Genomic DNA, 26,060 nt, shown 5'->3' on the forward strand with positions numbered 1-26,060 from the left:
GTGATGGTGATGGTAATGGTGCTGACTGATTGTGATGGTGCTGAGTGATGGTGATGCTGAGTGATAGTGATGGTGCTGAGTGATGGTGCTGACTGATTGTGATGGTGCTGAGTGATGGTGATGGTGCTCAGTGATGGTGCTGAGTGATGGTGATGGTGCTGAGTGATTGTGATGGTGCCGAGTGATTGTGATGGTGCTGAGTGATGGTGATGGTGCTGAGTGATGGTGCTGACTGATTGTGATGTTGGGTGATGGTGCTGAGTGATTGTGATGGTTATGGTGCTGAGTGATTGTGATGGTGCTGGAGTGATGGTGATGGTGCTGGAGTGGTGGTGATGGTGCTGAGTGATGGTGATGGTGCTGACTGATGGTGCTGAATGATTGTGATGGTGCTGAGTGATGGTGATGGTGCTGAGTGATGGTGCTGACTGATTGTGATGGTGCTGAGTGATGGTGCTGACTGATTGTGATGGTGCTGAGTGATGGTGATGGTGCTGAGTGATGGTGATGGTGCTGAGTGATTGTGATGGTGCTGAGTGATGGTGATGGTGCTGACTGATGGTGCTGAGTGATTGTGATGGTGCTGAGTGATGGTGATGGTGCTGAGTGATGGTGCTAAGTGATGGTGATGGTGCTGACTGATGGTGATGGTGCTTGAGTGATGGTGCTGACTGATTGTGATGGTGCTGAGTGATGGTGATGGTGCTGAGTGATTGTGATGGTGCTGAGTGATGGTGATGGTGCTGACTGATGGTGCTGAGTGATTGTGATGGTGCTGAGTGATGGTGCTGAGTGATGGTGCTGAGTGATGGTGATGGTGCTGAGTGATGGTGCTGAGTGATGGTGCTGAGTGATGGTGATGGTGCTGAGTGATTGTGATGGTGCTGAGTGATGGTGATGGTGCTTGAGTGATGGTGCTAAGTGATTGTGATGGTGCTTGAGTGATGGTGCTGACTGATGGTGATGGTGCTTGAGTGATGGTGCTGACTGATTGTGATGGTGCTGAGTGATTGTGATGGTGCTGAGTGATGGTGCTGAGTGATGGTGATGATGATGTTGCTGAGTGATGGTGATGATGATGGTGCTGAGTGATTGTGATGGTGCTGAGTGATGGTGATGGTGCTGAGTGATTGTGATGGTGCTGAGTGATGGTGATGGTGCTGAGTGATGGTGCTGAGTGATTGTGATGGTGCTGAGTGATGGTGATGGTGCTGACTGATGGTGCTGAGTGATGGTGATGGTGCTGACTGATGGTGATGGTGCTGACTGATGGTGCTGAGTGATTGTGATGGTGCTGAGTGATGGTGATGGTGCTGAGTGATTGTGATGGTGCTGAGTGATGGTGCTGACTGATGGTGATGGTGCTGAGTGATGGTGATGGTGCTGAGTGATTGTGATGGTGCTGAGTGATGGTGATGGTGCTTGAGTGATGGTGCTGACTGATGGTGATGGTGCTGAGTGATGGTGCTGACTGTGATGGTGCTGAGTGATTGTGATGGTGCTGAGTGATGGCGATGTTTATGAGTGATGGTGATGTTGAGTGATGTAATGTTGTTGATGTGATGGCGACTCATGCTGGGTGATGGTGATGTTGTTGATGTTGAGTGATGTTGTTGATGTGATGGTGATGTTGAGTGATGTTGTTGTGATGTTCTTGTGATGTTCTTGCTGTTGTTGATGTTATGCTGATGTTGAGTGATGGTGATGTTGATGTGATGGTGATGTTGAGTGATGGTGATGTTGTTGTGTTGTTTTGATGGTGATGTTGTTGTGTTGTTGTGATGGCGACTCATGCTGGGTGATGGTGATGTTGTTGTGTTGTTGTTGTTGTGATGGTGATGTTGTTGTTGTGATGGCGACTCATGCTGGGTGATGGCGATGTTGTTGTGTTGTTGTGATGGTGATGTTGTGTTGTTGTTGTGATGGTGATGTTGTTGATGTTGTTGTGTTGTTGTGATGGCGACTCATGCTGGGTGACGGTGATGTTGTTAATGTTGTTGATGATGTTGTTGTTGTTGATGTTGTTGTTGTGATGGCGACTCATGCTGGGTGATGGTGATGTTGATGTTGTTGTGCTGTTGTTGTGATGGTGATGTTGATGTTGTTGTGTTGTTGTGATGGCGACTCATGCTGGGTGATGGTGATGTTGTTGTGTTGTTGATGTTGATGTTGTTGATGTTGTTGTGATGGCGACTCATGCTGGGTGGGTCTTGTGCTTGTTGATGTTGTTGATGTTGTTGTTGTTGATGTTGTTGATGTTGTTGTTGATGTTGTTGATGTTGTTGATGATGTTGTTGATGTTGTTGATGTTGATGATGTTGTTGATGTTGTTGATGTTGTTGATGATGTTGTTGATGTTGTTGATGTTGCTGTTGTGGTTGATGTTGTTGATGTTGTTGTTGATGTTGTTGATGTTGTTAATGTTGATGTTGTTGATGTTGTTGATGTTGATGTTGTTGTGGTTGTTCTGATGTTGATGTTGTTGTTGATGTAGTTGTTGTTGATGTTGTTGATGTTGATGTTGTTGATGATGTTGATGTTGTTGTGATGGCGACTCATGCTGGGTGGGTCTTGAGGTTGTCCCCTCGTGGTGTCTCCTCCACGAGGGGAACGAAGCGACCTGGGGGTGAGAGAGTGGTGAGTGTGGTGAGTGTGTGGTGAGTGTGGTGAGTGTGTGGTGAGTGTGGTGAGAGAGTGGTGAGTGTGTGGTGAGTGTGTGGTGAGAGTGGTGAGTGTGTGGTGAGTGTGTGGTGAGTGTGGTGAGTGTGTGGTGAGTGGGGTGAGTGTGTGGTGAGTGTGGTGAGAGAGTGGTGAGTGTGTGGTGAGTGTGGTGAGTGTGTGATGAGTGTGGTGAGAGAGTGGTGAGTGTGGTGAGTGTGTGGTGAGAGAGTGGTGAGTGTGGTGAGTGTGGAGAGTGAGTGGTGAGTGTGTGGTGAGTGTGGTGAGTGTGGTGAGAGAGTGGTGAGTGAGTGGTGAGTGTGGTGAGTGTGTGGTGAGTGTGTGATGAGTGTGGAGAGTGGTGAGTGTGGTGAGTGTGTGGTGAGTGTGGTGAGTGTGGTGAGAGAGTGGTGTGTGGTGAGTGTGGTGAGTGTGGTGAGTGTGTGGTGAGAGTGGTGAGTGTGGTGAGAGAGTGGTGAGTGTGTGGTAAGAGAGTGTGTAGTGTATAGTGTAGTGTATAGTAGTGGAGTGTAGTGTACAGTGTAGTGTACAGTTGTGTACAGTGTAGTGTATAGTAGTGGACTGGAGTGTACAGTGTAGTGTACATTAGTGTATAGTGTAGTGTATAGTGTAGTGTATAGTAGTGTACAGTGTAGTGTATAGTAGTGTACAGTGTAGTGTACAGTGTAGTGTATAGTAGTGGACTGGAGTGTACAGTGTAGTGTACATTAGTGTATAGTATAGTGTACACTATACACTGTAGTATACACTGTAGTGTACAGTGTACACTACACTATACACTACACTATACACTACTATACACTACACTATACACCACACTGTACACTACACTATACACTACACTATACACTGCACTATACACTGCACTATAGACTACACTCCACTACTATACACTACACTACACTCTACACTATACTATACACTACACTATACACTACTATACACTATACTACTATACACTACACTATACAAGAGTATTCTTGGTTCTTTCGGTAAAGTCACCACGTAGAAGAGAAACAATAAAATAATACAAATATAAAACAATAAAATTGTCACGACGTTTCGACTGCAACACAAGCAATCATCATCAGGTGTGAAAACCACAACAATTTTTTTTTTATATTTCTATTATTTTATTGTTTCCCTTCTACGTGGTGGTGACATTACCGAAAGAACCAAGAATATGAATCCCTGCAGTCACGAAAGCTTTAAATAAAAAATAAATATAAAAACTATAGAACGTGTCAATTCGTTACTGGTGTAGTGACATCGCTTGGCGTGCAGTGCCAGCCCCTACAGGACAGGGTGTGTGCTGGGTGCTGGCTATACACTACACTGTACACTACACTGTACACTACACTGTACACAACACTGTACACTACACTGAACACTACACTATACACTACACTATACACTACACTATACACTACACTATACACTACACTGTACACTACTACACTATACACTACCACACTATACACTACTACACTACACTACTACACTACACTATACACTACTACACTATACACTACTACACTGTACACTATACCCTACTACACTATACACTATACTATACACTACACTATACACTACTATAGACTACACTACTATACACTACACTATACACTACACTACACTATACACTACTATACACTACACTATACACTACTATACACTACACTATACACTACTATACACTACTATACACTACACTGTACACTACTGCACTATACACTACTATACACTACACTATACACTATTACACTATACACTACACTATACTACTACACTATACGACTACACGATACACTACACTATACACTACTATACACTCCACACTAAACTACACTATACACTACACTACAATTTACAGAACCTTACTAATTTGCTGTGTCGGGCAGTGGCGGGTGTTAACGACACTTTGAGATATCTGCGCGATCTAACACAAAACAAACCTCTATCACCCAGCTTACAAGACGCTGCGAATCTTAGCAGCGTTCATTGAAGCTCTGACGTCCCGACAGCTCTGTTCCTTCACCTGAAGAAGGCTACTCGTGTTGTGGCCCGAAACGTCGTGAGAATTGTTATCGTCTGATTTTATTATTTCATTATTTTATTACTTTTATTCTCATTCCACGTGGTGGTGACTTCGCCGAAAGAGCCAAAGAGGATGAATCCTTGCAGTCGCGAAATATTTTAATCGAAGTTTTAAACTTAGTGTCCGTACTCACTGCGTTTCCAACGCAAAACACAAGCGCCCGTCCTCGGGTGAAAACGGATTCCTGCATTCACGAAAGCTTCAAATCGAGGTTTTTTTTGGTAATTTTACGAGGTTAGTAAGGCCCCCCCCTCTTGCGCTGCTGTGTAGTAGCTCCTGTTGCCAGAAGCGACGCTGGCCGTCACAAACGATAGCGGCTCACACGGAGTGGCGGCTTAGTGTCACCATCATCATCATCACCACCATCATCATCATGGCCAACGTGGGCATTCTAAATGTGGACGGGAGACTCCAAATATACAGCAGCAGCAGCAGCAGGTGCCAGGGTCGGGATCGAACCCACGACCTCCTGTATACCAGGCGAGATAGTTAACATCTCCTAGACACCGTGATGATGGTGATGAGAGAGAGACGCAGACTCCAAATATACAGCAGCAGTCATCAGGGTCGGGATCAAACCCACGACTTCCTGCATACCAGGCGAGGTAGTCAACATCTCCTAGCCACCGTGATGATGGTGATGATAGAGATACGGAGATTCCAAATATACAGCAGGTGCCAGGGTCGGGATCTAACCCACGACCTCCTGTAAACCAGGCGAGGTAGTTAACATCTCCTAGCCACCGTGATGATGATGAGAGAGACGCAGACTCCAAATATACAGCAGCAGTCATCAGGGTCGGGATCTAACCCACGACTTCCTGTATACCAGGCGAGGTAGTTAACATCTCCTAGCCACCGTGATGATGGTGATAGAGAGACGCAGACTCCAAATATACAGCAGCAGGCATCAGGGTCAGGATCGAAGCCACGACTTCCTGTATACCAGATGAGGTAGCTAACATCTCATAGCCACCGTGATGATGATGAGAGAGACGCAGACTCCAAATATACAGCAGGCATCAGGGTCGGGATCGAACCCACGACCTCCTGTATGCCAGGTGAGGTAGTTAACATCTCCTAGCCACCGTGATGATGGTGATAGAGAGACACAGACTCCAAATATACAGCAGCAGTCATCAGGGTCGGGATCTAACCCACGACTTCCTGTATACCAGGCGAGGTAGTCAACATCTCCTAGCCACCGTGATGATGATGATGAGAGAGAGACGCAGACTCCAAATATACAGAAGTCATCAGGGTCAGGATCAAACCCACGACCTCCTGTATACCAGGTGAGATAGTTAACATCTCCTAGCCACCGTGATGGTGGTGATGATGATAGAGAGACGCAGACTCCACATATACAGCAGACGTCAGGGTCGGGATCGAACCCACGACTTCCTGTATACCAGGCGAGGTAGTTAACATCTCCTATCCACCGTGATGATGATAGAGAGAGAGACGCAGACTCCAAATATACAGCAGACGTCAGGGTCGGGATCGAACCCACGACTTCCTGTATACCAGGCGAGGTAGTTAACATCTCCTAGCCACCGTGATGATGGTGATAGAGAGACGCAGACTCCAAATCTACAGCAGCAGTCATCAGGGTCGGGATCAAACCCACGACTTCCTGCATACCAGGCGAGGTAGTTAACATCTCCTATCCACCGTGATGATGATGATAGAGAGAGAGACGCAGACTCCAAATATACAGCAGGCATCGTCAGGGTCGGGATCGAACCCACGACCTCCTGTACACCAGGCGAGGTAGTTAACATCTCCTAGCCACCATGATGATGATGATAGAGAGACGCAGACTCCAAATATACAGCAGCAGGCATCAGGGTCAGGATCGAACCCACAACCTTCTGTATACCAGGCGAGGTAGTTAACATCTCCTAGCCACCGTGATGATGATGATAGAGAGACGCAGACTCCAAATATAGAGCAGTCATCAGGGTCGGGATCGAACCCACGACTTCCTGTATACCAGGTGAGGTAGCTAACATCTCTTAGCCACCGTGATGATGATGATGAGAGAGACAAGCAAACTTCAAATATACAGCAGCAGGCATCATCAGGGTCGGGATCGAACCCACGGCTTCCTGTATACCAGGCGAGGTAGTTAACATCTCCTAGCCACGGTGATGATGGAGATGATGATAGAGATACGGAGACTCCAAATATACAGCAGGCGTCAGGGTCGGGATCGAACCCACGACCCCCTGTATACCTGGCGAGGTAGTTAACATCTCCTAGCCACGTTGCTACTAACGGCAGCACTTGCCCCGGCAGCCTGTTGAGGCTACACGGAGGACCTTTGTTTTTGGATTGCGTCCCGGCTCCACCCACCTTGCAGGGAGGACGCTGATTGGCGGGCGGGCGGGGCGGGGCCCGATGATTGACGTGGCGGGTCGATGGCCGGTAGTGACGTCGATTTCCCAAATCCTCGACGCGTCCCTGATTGGCGGTCACAGCACGCGCCGAAAAATTAATTAATTAAGCAATCAATAAGTTGCACGCATGAGTTAATTAGTAAATTAAGTTAAATTGTTTGGTTTAGAAAAGCCTCGCTTTGAGTGGGCAGGAATGTTGTGTTCTGGAGGGCGCGCTGCGATTAATTATTTTTTTAATGTTTGTGTGTTAAGACTAATTTAATGTGTGCGTGTTAAGACTAATTAATGTTCGTGTTTTAAGACTATTTAATGTGTGTGTTAAGACTAATTAATGTTTGTGTGTTAAGACTAATTGTTTGTGTTAAGACTAATTAATGTTTGTGTGTTTAGACTAATTAATGTGTGTTAAGACTAATTGAATGTGTGTGTGCTAAGACTAATTAAAGTTTGTGTGTTAAGACTAATTAATGTGTGTGTTAAGACTATTTAATGTGTGTGTTAAGACTAATTAATGTTTGTGTATTAAGACTAATTAATGTGTGTGTTAAGACTGATTAATGTGTGTGTTAAGACTAATTAATGTGTGTGTTAAGACTATTTAATGTGTGTGTTAAGACTAATTAATGTGTGTGTTAAGACTAATTAATGTGTGTGTTAAGACTAATTGTTTGTGTGTTAAGACTAATTAATGTGTGTGTGTTAAGACTAATTAAAGTTTGTGTGTTAAGACTAATTAATGTGTGTGTTAAGACTAATTGTTTGTGTGTTAAGACTATTTAATGTGTGTGTTAAGACTAATTAATGTTTGTGTGTTAAGACTAATTAATGTGTGTGTGTGTTAAGACTAATTAATGTTTGTGTGTTAAGACTAATTAATGTGTGTGTGTTAAGACTAATTCATTATTGTGTGTTAAGACTAATTAATGTTTGTGTTTTAAGACAAATAAATGTTTGTGTGTTCAGACCAATTAATGTTTGAGTGTTAAGATTAATTATTGTGTCTTAAGACTAATTAATGTGTGTGTGTTAAGATTAATTAATGTTTGTGTGTTAAAACTAATTAATGTGTGTGTGTTAAGACTAATTAATGTGTGTGTGTTAAGACTAAGTAATGTTTGTGTGTTAAGACTAATTAATGATTGCGTGTTAAGACTAATTAATGATTGTTTGCTAAGACTAATTAATGATTGTTTGCTAAGACTAATTAATGTGCGTGTGTTAAGACTAATGTTTGTGTGTTAAGACTAATTAATGATTGTGTGTTAAGACTAATTAATGTTTGTGTGTTAAGACTAATTAATGTGTGTGTGTGTTAAGACTAATTAGTGTGTGTGTCACGACTAATTAATGATTGTGTGTTAAGACTAATTAATGATTGTGTGTTAAGACTAATTAATGTGTGTGTGTTAAGACTAATTATTGTGTGTTCAGACTAATTATTGTGTGTGTTAAGACTAATTAATGTTTGAGTGTTAAGACTAATTGAAGTGTGTTAAGACTAATTAATGATTGTGTGTTAAGATTAATTATTGTGTCTTAAGACTAATTTATGCGTGTGTGTTAAGACTAATTAAAGTTTGTGTGTTAAGACTAATTAATGTGTGTGTGTTAAGACTAATTAATGTTTGTGTGTTAAGACTAATTAATGTGCGTGTGTTAAGACTAATGTTTGTGTGTTAAGACTAATTAATGATTGTGTGTTAAGACTAATTAATGTGTGTGTGTTAAGATTAATTAGTGTGTGTGTCACGACTAATTAATGATTGTGTGTTAAGACTAATTAATGATTGTGTTAAGACTAATCAATGTGTGTGTGTTAAGACTAATTATTGTGTGTGTGTTAAGACTAATTAATGTTTGTGTGTTAAGACTAATTAATGTCTGTGTGTTAAGACTAATCAATGTGTGTGTGTTAAGACTAATTAATGTTTGTGTGTTAAGACTAATTAATGTGTGTGTTAAGACTAATTATTGTGTGTTAAGACTAATTAATGATTGTGTGTTAAGACTCATTAATGTTTGTGTGTTAAGACTAATTAAGGTTTGGGTGTTAAGACGAATTGATGTTTGTGTGTTAAGACTAATTAATGATTGTGTGTTAAGACTAATTAATGTTTGTGTTTAGACTAATTAATGTACGTGTGTTTAGACTAATTCATGTTTGTGTGTGTTAAGACTGATTAATGTTTGTGTGTTAAGACTAATTAATGATTGTGTTTTAAGACTAATTAATGTTTGCGTGTTAAGACTAATTAATTATTGTGTGTTAAGACTAATTGATGTTTGTGTTTTAAGACTAATTAATGATTGTGTGTTAAGACTAATTAATGATTGTGTGTTAAGACTAATTGATGTTTGTGTGTTAAGACTAATTAATGATTGTGTGCTAAGACTAATTAATGATTGTGTGTTAAGACTAATTAATGATTGTGTTTTAAGACTAATTAATGTTTGCGTGTTAATACTAATTAATTATTGTGTGTTAAGACTAATTAATGATTGTGTGTTAAGACTAATTGATGTTTGTGTTTTAAGACTAAGTAATGTTTGTGTTTTAAGACTAATTAAGGATTGTGTGTTAAGACTAATTAATGTGTGTGTGTTAAGACTAATTAATGTGTGTGTGTTAAGACTAATTAATGATTGTGTGTTAAGACTAATTAATGATTGTGTGTTAAGACTAATTAATGTCTGTGTGTTAAGACTAATCAATGTGTGTGTGTTAAGACTAATTAATGTTTGTGTGTTAAGACTAATTAATGTGTGTGTTAAGACTAATTATTGTGTGTTAAGACTAATTAATGATTGTGTGTTAAGACTCATTAATGTTTGTGTGTTAAGACTAATTAAGGTTTGGGTGTTAAGACGAATTGATGTTTGTGTGTTAAGACTAATTAATGATTGTGTGTTAAGACTAATTAATGTTTGTGTTTTTAGACTAATTCATGTACGTGTGTTTAGACTAATTCATGTTTGTGTGTGTTAAGACTGATTAATGTTTGTGTGTTAAGACTAATTAATGATTGTGTTTTAAGACTAATTAATGTTTGCGTGTTAAGACTAATTAATTATTGTGTGTTAAGACTAATTAATGATTGTGTGTTAAGACTAATTGATGTTTGTGTTTTAAGACTAATTAATGATTGTGTGTTAAGACTAATTAATGATTGTGTGTTAAGACTAATTGATGTTTGTGTGTTAAGACTAATTAATGATTGTGTGCTAAGACTAATTAATGATTGTGTGTTAAGACTAATTAATGTTTGTATGTTAAGACTAATTAATGTTTGTGTGTTAAGACTAATTCATTATTGTGTATTAAGACTAATTAATGTTTGTGTGTTAAGACTAATTAATGTTTGTGTGTTAAAACTAATTAATGTGTGTGTTAAGACTAATTAATGTGTGTGTGTTAAGACTAAGTAATGTTTGTGTGTTAAGACTAATTAATGATTGTTTGCTAAGACTAATTAATGATTATTTGCTAAGACTAATTAATGATTGTCTGTTAAGTCTAATTAATGTTTGTGTGTGTTAAGACTAATTATTGTGTGTGTGTTAAGACTAATTATTGTGTGTGTGTTAGGACTAATTAATGTTTGTGTGTGTTAAGACTAATTAATGTTTGTGTGTTAAGACTAATTAATGATTGTGTGTCAAGACTAATTAATGTCTGTGTGTTAAGACTAATCAATGTGTGTGTGTTAAGACTAATTAATGTTTGTGTGTTAAGACTAATTAATGATTGTGTGTTAAGACTAATTAATGCGTGTGTGTTAAGACTATGTAATGTTTGTGTTTTAAGACTAATTAAGGATTGTGTGTTAAGACTAATTAATGTGTGTGTGTTAAGACTAATTAATTGGTGTGTGTTAAGACTAATTAATGATTGTGTGTTAAGACTAATTAATGATTGTGTGTTAAGACTAATTAATGTGTGTGTTAAGACTAATTATTGTGTGTTAAGACTAATTAATGATTGTGTGTTAAGACTCATTAATGTTTGTGTGTTAAGACTAATTAAGGTTTGGGTGTTAAGACGAATTGATGTTTGTGTGTTAAGACTAATTAATGATTGTGTGTTAAGACTAATTAATGTTTGTGTTTAGACTAATTAATGTACGTGTGTTTAGACTAATTCATGTTTGTGTGTGTTAAGACTGATTAATGTTTGTGTTTTAAGACTAATTCATGATTGTGTGTTAAGACTAATTAATGATTGTGTGTTAAGACTAATTGATGTTTGTGTGTTAAGACTAATTAATGATTGTGTGCTAAAACTAATTAATGATTGTGTGTTAAGACTAATTAATGTTTGTATGTTAAGACTAATTAATGTTTGTGTGTTAAGACTAATTCATTATTGTGTATTAAGACTAATTAATGTTTGTGTGTTAAGACTAATTAATGTTTGTGTGTTAAAACTAATTAATGTGTGTGTTAAGACTAATTAATGTGTGTGTGTTAAGACTAAGTAATGTTTGTGTGTTAAGACTAATTAATGATTGTTTGCTAAGACTAATTAATGATTGTTTGCTAAGACTAATTAATGATTGTCTGTTAAGTCTAATTAATGTTTGTGTGTGTTAAGACTAATTATTGTGTGTGTGTTAAGACTAATTATTGTGTGTGTGTTAAGCCTAATCAATGTGTGTGTGTTAAGACTAATTAATGATTGTGTGTTAAGACTAATTAATGCCTGTGTGTTAAGACTAAGTAATGTTTGTGTTTTAAGACTAATTAAGGATTGTGTGTTAAGACTAATTAATGTGTGTGTGTTAAGACTAATTAATGTGTGTGTGTTAAGACTAATTAATGATTGTGTGTTAAGACTAATTAATGATTGTGTGTTAAGACTAATTAATGTGTGTGTTAAGACTAATTAATGTTTGTGTGTTAAGACTAATTAATGTCTGTGTGTTAAGACTAATCAATGTGTGTGTGTTAAGACTAATTAATGTTTGTGTGTTAAGACTAATTAATGTGTGTGTTAAGACTAATTATTGTGTGTTAAGACTAATTAATGATTGTGTGTTAAGACTCATTAATGTTTGTGTGTTAAGACTAATTAAGGTTTGGGTGTTAAGACGAATTGATGTTTGTGTGTTAAGACTAATTAATGATTGTGTGTTAAGACTAATTAATGTTTGTGTTTAGACTAATTAATGTACGTGTGTTTAGACTAATTCATGTTTGTGTGTGTTAAGACTGATTAATGTTTGTGTTTAGACTAATTAATGATTGTGTTTTAAGACTAATTAATGTTTGCGTGTTAAGACTAATTAATTATTGTGTGTTAAGACTAATTAATGATTGTGTGTTAAGACTAATTGATGTTTGTGTTTTAAGACTAATTAATGATTGTGTGTTAAGACTAATTAATGATTGTGTGTTAAGACTAATTGATGTTTGTGTGTTAAGACTAATTAATGATTGTGTGCTAAGACTAATTAATGATTGTGTGTTAAGACTAATTAATGTTTGTATGTTAAGACTAATTAATGTTTGTGTGTTAAGACTAATTCATTATTGTGTATTAAGACTAATTAATGTTTGTGTGTTGAGACTAATTAATGTTTGTGTGTTAAAACTAATTAATGTGTGTGTTAAGACTAATTAATGTGTGTGTGTTAAGACTAAGTAATGTTTGTGTGTTAAGACTAATTAATGATTGTTTGCTAAGACTAATTAATGATTGTTTGCTAAGACTAATTAATGATTGTCTGTTAAGTCTAATTAATGTTTGTGTGTTAAGACTAATTATTGTGTGTGTGTTAAGACTAATTATTGTGTGTGTGTTAGGACTAATTAATGTTTGTGTGTGTTAAGACTAATTAATGTTTGTGTTTTAAGACTAATTAATGATTGTGTGTCAAGACTAATTAATGATTGTGTGTTAAGACTAATTAATGGTTGTGTGTTAAGCCTAATCAATGTGTGTGTGTTAAGACTAATTAATGATTGTGTGTTAAGACTAATTAATGCGTGTGTGTTAAGACTAAGTAATGTTTGTGTTTTAAGACTAATTAATGATTGTGTGTTAAGACTAATTAATGATTGTGTGTTAAGACTAATTAATGTGTGTGTTAAGACTAATTAATGTTTGTGTGTTAAGACTAATTAATGTGTGTGTTAAGACTAATTAATGTGTGTGTGTTAAGACTAATTAATGTTTGTGTTAAGACTAATTAATGTTTGTGTGTTAAGACTAATTAATGATTGTGTGTTAAGACTAATTAATGATTGTGTGTTAAGACTAATTAATGATTGTGTGTTAAGACTAATTAATGTGTGTGTGTTAAGACTAATTAATGATTGTGTGTTAAGACTAATTAATGATTGTGTGTTAAGCCTAATTAATGTTTGTGTGTCAAGACTAATTAATGATTGTGTGTTAAGACTAATTAATGATTGTGTGTTAAGACTAATTAATGATTGTGTGTTAAGACTAATTAATGATTGTGTGTTAAGACTAAATAATGATTGTGTGTTAAGACTAATTAATGTTTGTGTGTTAAGACTAATTAATGTTTGTGTGTTAAGACTAATTAATGATTGTGTGTTAAGACTAATTAATGTTTGTGTGTTAAGACTAATTAATGTGTGTGTTAAGACTAATTAAAGTTTGTGTTTTAAGACTAATTAATGTTTGTGTGTTAAGACTAATTAATGTTTGTGTGTTAAGACTAATTGATGACTGTGTGTTAAGACTAATTAATGTGTGTGTGTGTTAAGACTAATTATTGTGTGTGTGTTAAGACTAATTATTGTGTGTGTTAAGAATAATTAATGTTTGTGTGTTAAGACTAATTGATGATTGTGTGTTAAGACTAATTAATGATTGTTTGTTAAGACTAATTAATCTTTGTGTGTTAAGACTAATTAATGATTGTGTGTTAAGACTAATTAATGTTTGTGTGTTAAGACTAATTAATGTTTGTGTGTGTTAAGACTAATTAATGTTTGTGTGTTAAGACTAATTAATGATTGTGTGTCAAGACTAATTAATGATTGTGTGTTAAGACTAATTAATGGTTGTGTGTTAAGCCTAATCAATGTGTGTGTGTTAAGACTAATTAATGATTGTGTGTTAAGACTAATTAATGCGTGTGTGTTAAGACTAAGTAATGTGCGTGTGTTAAGACTAATTAATGATTGTTTGTTAAGACTAATTAATGTTTGTGTGTTAAGACTAATTAATGTTTGTGTGTTAAGACTAATTAATGTTAGTGTGTTAAGACTAATTAATGTGCATGTGTTAAGACTAATCAATGTGTGTGTGTTAAGACTAATTAATGTTTGTGTGTTAAGACTAATTAATGATTGTGTGTTAAGACTAATTAATGATTGTGTGTTAAGACTAATTAATGTTTGTGTGTTAAGACTAATTGATGACTGTGTGTTAAGACTAATTAATGATTGTGTGTTAAGACTAATTAATGTTTGTGTGTGTTAAGACTAATTATTGTGTGTGTGTTAAGACTAATTATTGTGTGTGTGTTAAGAATAATTAATGTTTGTGTGTTAAGACTAATTGATGATTGTGTGTTAAGACTAATTAATGATTGTTTGTTAAGACTAATTAATGTTTGTGTGTTAAGACTAATTAATGTTTGTGTGTTAAGACTAATTAATGATTGTGTGTTAAGACTAATTAATGTTTGTGTGTTAAGACTAATTAATGTTTGTGTGTGTTAAGACTAATTAATGTTTGTGTGTTAAGACTAATTAATGATTGTGTGTCAAGACTAATTAATGATTGTGTGTTAAGACTAATTAATGGTTGTGTGTTAAGCCTAATCAATGTGTGTGTGTTAAGACTAATTAATGATTGTGTGTTAAGACTAATTAATGCGTGTGTGTTAAGACTAAGTAATGTGCGTGTGTTAAGACTAATTAATGATTGTTTGTTAAGACTAATTAATGTTTGTGTGTTAAGACTAATTAATGTTTGTGTGTTAAGACTAATTAATGTTAGTGTGTTAAGACTAATCAATGTGTGTGTGTTAAGACTAATTAATGTTTGTGTGTTAAGACTAATTAATGATTGTGTGTTAAGACTAATTAATGATTGTGTGTTAAGACTAATTAATGATTGTGTGTTAAGACTAATTAATGATTGTGTGTTAAGACTAATCAATGTGTGTGTGTTAAGACTAATTAATGATTGTGTGTTAAGACTAATTAATGTGTGTGTGTTAAGACTAATTCATTATTGTGTGTTAAGACTAATTAATGATTGTGTGTTAAGACTAATTAATGTTTGTGTGTTAAGACTAATTATTGTTTGTGTGTTAAGACTAATTAATGTTAGTGTGTTAAGACTAATTAATGTGCGTGTGTTAAGACTAATTAATGTTTGTGTGTTAAGGCTAATTAATGTGTGTGTGTTAAGACTAATTAATGATTGTTTGTTAAGACTAATTAATGATTGTGTGTCAAGACTAATTAATGATTGTGTGTTAAGACTAATTAATGTTTGTGTGTTAAGACTAATCAATGTGTGTGTGTCAAGACGAATTAATGATTGTGTGGTTAAGACTAATTAATTACGTGTCGCGGTGAGCGATCCTCTCTCTCTCTCTCACCCACGTCTCCCCATGTGAACCCCATCGCCAGGGGTCGCCCCTGGCTTCGGGAGCGATGCATTGTGGGAAAGGCGCCGCCCTCAACCCTCCACGCTCCGCGCCCGGCGGTGCGTCCGTCGTTTCGGCCGCGGGCCCCTGCGCCGAGGGCCGCCGCCGCCTCTCCGCAGGGGTCCAGCGAGGGGCGGGGGCTGGGGTCGAGGAGCACGGGGGTCAGCGGCGACTCGTCCGACCCCACGGGGGAGGGCGGCCCCCCATCGCTGTCGGCGGGGGCGATGGGGAGCGGCAGCAGCAGGGTTGGACGCGTGGGGGGTGGCCCTGTGGTGGGGGGGAAGGGGGGGTAGGGGGCACACACAGCAACAATCATAGCCGCCCCCCCTCCCTAACTACTGACAAACTGACAGCTGCCACTGGGGGTGCCCCCCTAGGCTAGACCCACACAGCAACAATCATAGCCGCCCCCCCCTCCCTAACTACTGACAAACTGACAGCTGCCACTGGGGGTGCCCCCTTAGGCTAGACCCACACAGCAGTCAATCATCACCACCCCCTACTACTGACAGACTGATGCACAGAGACAGCTGCCACCGGGGGTGCCCCTAGGCTAGACCCACACAGCAGTCAATAATCACCACCCCCTACTACTGACAGACTGATGTACAGAGACAGCTGCCACTGGGGGTGCCCCCTAGGCTAGACCCACACAGCAGTCAATCATCACCACCCCTACTACTGACAGACTGATGTACAGAGACAGCTGCCACTGGGGGTGCCCCCTAGGCTAGACCCACACAGCAGTCAATCATCACCACCCCTACTACTGACAGACTGATGTACAGAGACAGCTGCCACTGGGGGTGCCCCATAGGCTAGACCCACACAGCAGTCAATCATCACCACCCCCTACTACTGACAGACTGATGCACAGGGACAGCTGCCACTGGGAGTGCCCCCTAGGCTAGACCCACACAGCAGCCAATCATCACCACCCCCTACTACTGGCAGACTGATGCACAGGGACAGCTGCCACTGGGGGTGCCCCCTAGGCTAGACCCACACAGCAACAATCATCACCACCCCTACTACTGGCAGACTGACGCACAGGGACAGCTGCCACTGGGGGTGCCCCTAGGCTAGACCCACACAGCAGTCAATCATCACCACCCCTACTACTGACAGACTGATGCACAGGGACAGCTGCCACTGGGGGTGCCCCTAGGCTAGACCCACACAGCAGTCAATCATCACCACCCCCTACTACTGACAGACTGATGCACAGGGACAGCTGCCACTGGGGGTGCCCCCTATGCTAGACCCACACAGCAGTCACTCATCACCACCCCCTACTACTGACAGACTGATGCACAGGGACAGCTGCCACTGGGGGTGCCCCTAGGCTAGACCCACACAGCAGCCAATCATCACCACCCCTACTACTGACAGACTGATGCACAGGGACAGCTGCCGCTGGGGGTGCCCCCTAGGCTAGACCCACACAGCAGTCAATAATTACCACCCCTACTACTGACAGACTGATGTACAGAGACAGCTGCCACTGGGGGTGCCCCATAGGCTAGACCCACACAGCAGTCAATCATCACCACCCCTACTACTGACAGACTGATGCACAGGGACAGCTGCCACTGGGGGTGCCCCTAGGCTAGACCCACACAGCAGTCAATCATCACCATCCCTACTACTGACAGACTGATGCACAGGGACAGCTGCCGCTGGGGGTGCCCCTAGGCTAGACCCACACAGCAGTCAATCATCACCACCCCTACTACTGACAGACTGATGTACAGGGACAGCTGTCACTGGGGGAGCCCCCAGGTTAGACCCACACAGCAGTCAATCATCACCACCCCCTACTACTGACAGACTGATGCACAGGGACAGCTGCAACTGGGGGTGCCCCTAGGCTAGACCCACACAGCAGTCAATCATCACCACCCCTACTACTGACAGACTGATGCACAGGGACAGCTGCCGCTGGGGGTGCCCCTAGGCTAGACCCACACAGCAGTCAATCATCACCACCCCTACTACTGACAGAGTGATGTACAGGGACAGCTGTCACTGGGGGAGCCCCCAGGTTAGACCCACACAGCAGTCAATCATCACCACCCCCTACTACTGACAGACTGATGCACAGGGACAGCTGCCGCTGGGGGTGCCCCCAGTACCTGGGGCCAGGTTGGTGAGGATGCGAGGGAGTGATGCTGCATCCTCGAGCCAGGGCAGAGGATTTTCGGGGCACAACCTGCACACAACAACAACATCAACAACACAACAACAACAGCATCAACAACAACAGCATCAACAACAACAGCATCAACAACAACAGCATCAACAACAACAACACCATCAACAACAACAGCATCAACAACAACAACACCATCAACAACAACAGCATCAACAACAACAGCATCAACAACAACAACAGCATCAGCAACAACAACAGCATCAACAACAACAACAACAGCATCAACAACAACAGCATCAACAACAATAATACAACAACAACATTTTGATCCCACAACTGCGGGCAAGCGCCGCGACTCCCCCCTAGCTCCCACCCCGAGTACACACAGCACACTGTACACACACTGTAAACACACACTGTACACACACACAGTGCACACACCCACAGCGCACACACACGCACGCACACACGCACGCACACACGCACACACACGCACGCACACGCAGCGCACACACACGCACCACACACCCACGTAGTGTCCCGGCGAGGGATGGCCTGGCACAACGGGTTTTCATCCGAAGGGCCCCTATGAGGGGAGTGACCGCGGTTTCCCCGGTGCCAGGAGATTGGCCGATCCTCACAGGTCAAGTCACACTGCGGTTCCCCTAAATTAGCCCGGTGAATCTGGTACCAAAGTGGTACCAAGGTAGTACCAAGGTGGTACCAGGGTTGTACCAAGGTGGTACCAAGGTCGGACCAAGGTTGTACCAAGGTGGTACCAAGGTTGCACCAAGGTGGTACCAAGGTTGTACCAAGGTGGTACCAAGGTGGTACCAAGGTTGCACCAAGGTGGTACCAAGGTTGTACCAAGGTGGTACCAAGGTGGTACCAAGGTTGCACCAAGGTGGTACCAAGGTTGCACCAAGGTGGTACCAAGGTTGTACCAAGGTGGTACCAAGGTTACACCAAGGTTCTACCAAGGTGGCACCAAGGTGGTACCAAGGTGGTACCAACGTTCTACCAAGGTTGCACCAAGGTGGTACCAAGGTTCTACCAAGGTTGTACCAAGGTGGTACCAAGGTTGCACCAAGGTCGTACCAAGGTTCTACCAAGGTTGTACCAAGGTGGTACCAAGGTTACACCAAGGTGGTACCAAGGTGGTACCAAGGTTGTACCAAGGTTCAACGGGCCAGCCGCAATGAGTCACGCACGACAACGGGGGGGTGGGGGGAGGCGGGGGCGCCGGTGTGAAATCTTCAGCGAGCAAGGCAAGGACATGAGGTCAGGGGATCCCGGCACCGCAGACCGGACACTTGCAGGGTGTGCATTCGCCAGCCGGACGGCCCTTCCAGAATTCGCGAGCACCAAATCAGATTCACGACTTCCCTCGGAGGCCGTGGCCGATCACCGTTTCAACACGGCGGGTTCTCATGATATTCTAGATTTGAAGCTTTCGTGACTGCAAGGATCCATACTCTTTGGTGGTTCTATTCGGTAAAGTCGCGTAGGTAAAAAAAAATAAAACTACAATAATCACGACGTTTCGGCCACAACACAAGCGGCCTTCTTCAGGTGAAGGAACAGAACTGTCGGGATGACAGATGAAGCTCTGTCATTGGTCCCACCTTAGTACCACCTTGGTACAACCTTGGTACCACCTTGGTACCACCTTGGTGCCACCTTGGTACCACCTTGGTACCACCTTGGTAGAACCTTGGTACCACCTTGGTACCACCTTAGTACCAAGGTGGTACCACCTTGGTGCAACCTTGGTGCAACCTTGGTGTAACTTTGGTACCACCTTGGTACCACCTTGGTACCACCTTGGTAGAACCTTGGTACCAAGGTGGTACCACCTTGGTACCACCTTGGTAGAACCTTGGTACCACCTTGGTACCACCTTAGTACCAAGGTGGTACCACCTTGGTGCAACCTTGGTGCAACCTTGGTGTAACTTTGGTACCACCTTGGTACCACCTTGGTACCACCTTGGTAGAACCTTGGTACCAAGGTGGTACCACCTTGGTGCAACCTTGGTACAACCTTGGTGCCACCTTGGTACCACCTTCGTACAACCTTGGTACCACCTTGGTACCACCTTGGTACAACCTTGGTGCAACCTTGGTACAACCTCTGTCTGAAGCGGATGGGGGGGGGGGGGGGGGGGAGGGGTTTGCGCCGTGGATAAAAACGTTAGCGCAGAGCGCCGGCGCGGTGTCCGCGATTCCTGCGCTTGCGTGGGCGGACGCTCGGTCCAGAGCGAGGGCAGAGCCGCAGGGCGAGCGCCCGTCGAGATAATCGCCCGCGGGGGCGTGCGCGTGTTAGGAGATAATCGCCCGCAGGGGCGTGCGCGTTCGCGACGCCGCTTGAACGTTAGCGGTGGTGGCGGTGGTGGTGGTGTACGCGGGCTCGTGCGGAGTAACCCCGTGCGGCGGTGAGCCAGCGATGTAGCAATGTCCCTCAGAGGGGGGCGCTAGCGCGGGAAGGGGGGTCGCTACCGCCACTTCGTTGCTGTTCACAACTAAGTTGCGGTGATGTCACCGCGGCGCCTGTGCCAGGCGACGTGCATGTTGAGGTCACGGGACAGACACGGGTATCGTGGGGTAACCCACTCACCCACTAACACACTCACCTACCCACCAACCTACTCACTATCCCACTCACCTACCCACTGTTGTATATGAGCCTTTTCCAAAATTGATGTTAACAATAATATCTGCCGATATATATTTTAATAATAAAGGAAACAATGCATAAAAACACACAAACCCAAAAACACGCAAACACAGATGGAGATCATAAACAGGCCATAAAGAAATAAAGAAATAATAAAACTCTCAAGGCGAGGATGTTAGCAGCTATCGGCGAAGATCTCCAGATGAACAAGAGTTGATGTGCCCAGGGAGGTCACGCAGAGGGAAGCCCTCCGCAAGCCAGACACGAGGGACGCCCACGGGTTAAACCATATTTGTTTTTCCTTTGTCATTAAAACAACGGTTAAAAATTAAAATGCAATAACAAGAATAAGATAAAATTAGCGATCCTCACGATCACTCCAATTAAGACCAGGCCACAAGATGCATCAGTGAATCCTTATCCAATAATTAATTCGCTATCAAACGATGTTCACCTTTTAATACTTTTACTGTTAAATCACAAGCTTGGGTATAGAATACCGAGTCACGGCAAGGGTTTTCGAGAAGGAATGAGGCGAACGGGCAAACTTACGAAAGAGTTTAAACAATATCCCAAGCAACCCCGACCACCTTTTGCATCTCCCGCAGAGCGCGAGGAAAGAATTTCACACCCGAGTGAGGAAAGCTGATGTTACGAAGAGGGGTCGCCCTCTCCCCCTCCAGGGGTGTGGCAGATGGCACACAAACACACACACACGAACGCACACACACACACACAGACCACGCGCCCACCCCCCTCCCCCCTTTCCACTGCGCGGAGAGAATTATTTTTGAATATGACGACTTTCAAAAAGTTCAGTCAGGCAGTCCAACAGAGGGAGACAGTCAAGACAGATCAGCGAGTCAAGACGTCCACAGGACGAGCAGTCGCGTGGAGCGGCTGGCTCCGATCCTCGCTGAGTAGCGAGGATCGCTGAGTCGCCATGTATCAACGAAAGTGAGTCATACAGCAGTGGAGAGAAACCCGCTGTCAGCGAACCAGCGCGGGCGTGTTCGCGCACTTCAGCAGAGAGAGAGAGCACGTGCGACTCAACTCACTCTACAGAAGAAAAAGCTTGGCCAGCCGCCAACAAGGTACCGGCGAATCAGCGCCGAGAGCGCTCGAGCATCTCCACAGAGAGAGCGCGTGCAACGTGGCTCAACCAGCAGCGGAAAAGCACGAGCAGCCGCCAACAACTTCAGCAGACCAGCGACCAAGCGCGTGCGACTTGAGCCGTACAGCAGCGGAGGAAACCTGCTCCCAGAGAGCCGCCAACAACCTCAACAAAGAGAGAGGGCCGCGTGCGACTCGGCTCACTCAGCAGAAGAAAAACTTGACCGGCCGCCCGCGAGCGCAGCGTCAGATACTACAGCAGCGGAAAGAGCGCGGCCAGCAACGCCAAGCAAGAGCGTGCAGCAGCTCAGCCAGCAGTGGAGAGAAACTGCTGTCATCAGAACCAGCACGGGCGCGTTCGCGCATCTTCAAGGAGAGAGGGAGCGCGCGCCACCGGCGTGCCATCAGCACCAGCATCGGCACCAAGAGCGTGCCACCAGCGCGCCATCAGCACCAGCATCGGCACCAACAGCGTGCCAACAGCGTGCCACCAGCTTGCCACAGCGCGCAACTTCACGTCACCAGGGCTGAGAGGGCAGCGGCCCCCGCACTCAACACCCATCATCGGCGCGACGATGGCGACCGTCGTGCTGACTCATCCAGCCAGCGGTGGACAGAAACTGTGACAAGCCGTTCGTATGCCCCTCCCCCCACACTCTCCCCCTCACTCCCCCCACCGCGCCGCAACACGCAGGAAACACATTTTGGACACAAGAGATGCCAACCTCGGCGTCTGCTTTACGCAAGGAATTGAACCAGTGATAAGGAAGACGCACGATACGCACATCGGGATAATCAAGAAGAGTTGCCGCTCCAAGGTGGTGCATTAAAAATCAATTCGTAACGAAAAATACCGCTGTCATTGAGTCGCATAATAACCAATCGTCCTACTGTTAACAACGTGGTAAGAATTGACTTGAAGGTCTAGGAATGGATGTGGTACTGTGTGGGCAATGTTTAAACACGAATTTACATTATAAGGTTTTGATAGAATAGTTCCCATGTTTTAAACTCTCTCTCAACAACCGATCGATTGCGCTACGCGTCGGGAATTAACCACAGGTGCCGCTATCGAGGTGAAACAACGCAATCGTGATGGCATCATGTTAACGCTGTGTTGAAATTCCAAGATCGAGAGTTTTCATATTATCCAAAAATTAAAGTTTAGCTAGAAAATAAAATTGATTAAAGCAGAAGGTTTGTGTGTGATTCTCCCTGAAATTCTGCGTAAAATTGTTCTGCGAATGAGATTTTAAAAAGCTGAGCCTGGCAGTGATTCGGAAGTTTGGAGAATATCTAACGCTGTCCGAGGGATTTAACGCTGCGAAATCTATGACCCAGTGCGCAGACGAGGATCCTCGGGATTACCTCCTGCGATTTAAAAGAGCGTACTACGCGGGCGATGTGGATCAGTATCACGAAGGTGACAAAAGATTCAAAATTATGTTTTTCGGATCCTTGGGTCCAGAGATTACAGAAATCGTGGGTATGGGTTTAGATCCAGCGACGGCCTCCTTACACCACATAGTGAATAAGGCTCACATGGCGTGGCTGTACAGGGATAAGAACAATAATTCCACAACACACAGCAAGGCAACCAGCATTTCAGAAGGAAATCGAAATCAAAATCAGGGGAGCAGAAACAAAACACCAGCTGCGAGGCACTCGAGACACGCAGGCCCACGGTGCAGGAAACGAAAAGCACCCGCGAATTACCAACGACGTAATAACATACCCAGGTGGCCAGATAGCAATTACACGCGACAATGGCACACAGACCAGGGGCGATCGCAGCGTGCAGGGACGCGAATTTTGCGACAATCGCCACGGGCGGAAGCCAAGAGCAGGACCATATCGTCACCCAGTGCAGCGGCACACAGGCGACCAAGATTACCCACACAGATAGCGAGATAACAATTACGATCGACAGGGGCACATAGAGAATGGGCGGCCACGACACACAAAGACACACAATGGCGAGAATCGCGGCGCGTATAGGCCAAGAGCAGAATCACGCCGATGCCCAATTCCACGATGCACAAGGGGCACGCGCGGCTTAAGTGTGACATGGGCACGTGACGAATCGCTCACAGGGGTTGAGAGGAAAATAACCATGAAGTGTGATCCAACAGGAAATGATAACCAAGAGGATCGAGAGGAGAAACATGCTTGTTTGGTCAATGGAAACGTGATCAATTGCGTCGCGAAATTGCGTGAGAGTACTGGAAATGTAGCAGAGAAAGATGCTGCGAAGACAAAAAATCCATGATGGATCAGGGAATGTGTGGAAATCCAGCACACGCAAAAAACATGGAGTCGAATCGTGGCACGGGATCGAATCGTGGTACGGAGTCAGGAAATCTGCACATGGCTGCGGAGAAGGCAAATGACCCCAACGGTCGAGCACGGAAGCTCGTGATGTGTACCGACCCTGGTTACGCACGACATGGCTTCACGCCACATAAACCCACAGGGAATGCCAGGGATAAAAAATTTTTTTATCGATACGAACCAAAGGAACCGTGCCCATTTGGCAAAAGCCATACCGACGATGAACCAAAACGACGATGTGATGATGTTGCATGGAAAGGTCACAGGCTACTCTAAAAAGCCGGGCCATGAGAAAAATTATTCTACACTCTTGACCAAAGGTGGCAGTAAGGTTGCCAATAACTTGGTAAGCCGCAAACAAAGAGGTGACAGGAGGGAAACGGTGTACCACCGGGCTCGAAACCGCTATCCAGTGTTTCCCAGGAACGGAAACAAAAATCAAAGTAGCAATAATTGATAGGAACCGATGTAACATGTTGCCTTAATTTTTTTCTTTTTCCTGTTCTTTTATTTTCTTATTTCAAATGTAATCATGCTTAGTTGTGACGCGTACGCGCGCGTTGTAAGGAAAAATCACAAACTCGAGGACAATCAATGCTTATGATGGGAAAAGGCATTTTTATTTTAAAAATAATCCGTGGCAGACCACCGATCATTTTTAAAAGGGCGGTGTGTTGTATATGAGCCTTTTCCAAAATTGATATTAACAATAATATCTGCCGATATATATTCATGCAAATTTCAAATTGCATTACATTTTCATTATTTTCATCAATTTTTCAACACCTATATATACAACCCCACTAACCCACTCACCTACTCACTATCCCACTCACCTACCCACTAACCCACTCACATACCCACTAACCCGCTCACCTACCCACTAACCCGCTCACCTACCCACTAACCCACTCACCTACTCACTAACCCACTCACCTACCCACCAACCCTCTCACCTACCCACTAACCCACTCACCTTACCCACTCACCTACTCACTATCCCACTCATCTACTCACTATCCCACTCACCTACCCAATAACCCACTCACCTACCCACTAACCCACTCACCAACCCACTAACCCACTCACCTACCCACTCACCTACCCACTAACTCACTCACCTACTCACTGTCCCACTCACCTACCCACTAACCCACTCACCTACCCACTAACTCACTCACTATCCCACTCACCTACTCACTTTCCGACTCACCTACCCACTAACCCACTCACCTACCCATTAACCCACTCACCTACCCACTATCCCACTCACCTACCAACTAACCCACTCACCTACTCACTATCTCACTCACCTACCAACTAGCCCACTCACCTACTCAACTATCCACTCACTTACTCACTATCCCACTCACCTAACAACTAACCCACTCACCTACCCACTATCCCACTCACCTACCCACTCACTTACTCACTATCCCACTCACCTACCCACTAACCCACTCACCTACCCAATAACCCACTCACCTACCAACTAACCCACTCACCTACTCACTATCCCACTCACCTACCAACTAACCCACTCACCTACTCACCTACTCACTCACCTACCAACTAACCCACTCACCTACTCACCTACTCACTCACCTACCAACTAACCCACTCACCTACCCACTAACCCACTCACCTACCCATTAACCCACTCACCTACCCACTATCCCACTCACCTACCCACTAACCCACTCACCTACCCATTAACCCACTCACCAACCAACTAACCCACTCACCTACTCACTATCCCACTCACCTACCAACTAACCCACTCACCTACTCACCTACCCACTCACCTACCAACTAACCCACTCACCTACCCACTAACCCACTCACCTACCCACTATCCCACTCACCTACCCACTAACCCACTCACCTACCCATTAACCCACTCACCTACCCACTATCCCACTCACCTACCCACTAACCCAGTCACCTACCCACTATCCCACTCACCCAGT

The 26,060-nt window shown here is 43.2% G+C and overlaps 1 protein-coding gene across 1 annotated transcript in view; it reads right to left on the reverse strand.

Annotated features, from left to right (window-relative positions):
- Positions 1–1,282: 1,282 nt before the first annotated feature.
- The window catches only part of LOC116956745 (uncharacterized), a gene marked incomplete at its 5' end in the record, with an annotated part of 32,941 nt that continues 8,163 nt past the window's right edge, over positions 1,283–26,060 (reverse strand). Inside the window, 5 exons of the mRNA XM_076057980.1 lie at positions 1,283–2,620; positions 7,136–7,243; positions 15,768–16,082; positions 17,951–18,027; positions 18,503–18,525. Of these exons, the coding sequence (XP_075914095.1) occupies positions 2,556–2,620; positions 7,136–7,243; positions 15,768–16,082; positions 17,951–18,027; positions 18,503–18,525 (588 nt within the window). The remainder of the gene's footprint in view (positions 2,621–7,135; positions 7,244–15,767; positions 16,083–17,950; positions 18,028–18,502; positions 18,526–26,060) is intronic.

The sequence above is a fragment of the Petromyzon marinus genome, assembly GCF_048934315.1.
Source record: "Petromyzon marinus isolate PM22_M1 ecotype Great Lakes invasive population chromosome 67 unlocalized genomic scaffold, UKy_Petmar_22M1.pri1.0 chr67_unloc.2, whole genome shotgun sequence".
Classification (NCBI taxonomy): Eukaryota; Metazoa; Chordata; class Hyperoartia; order Petromyzontiformes; family Petromyzontidae; genus Petromyzon; species Petromyzon marinus.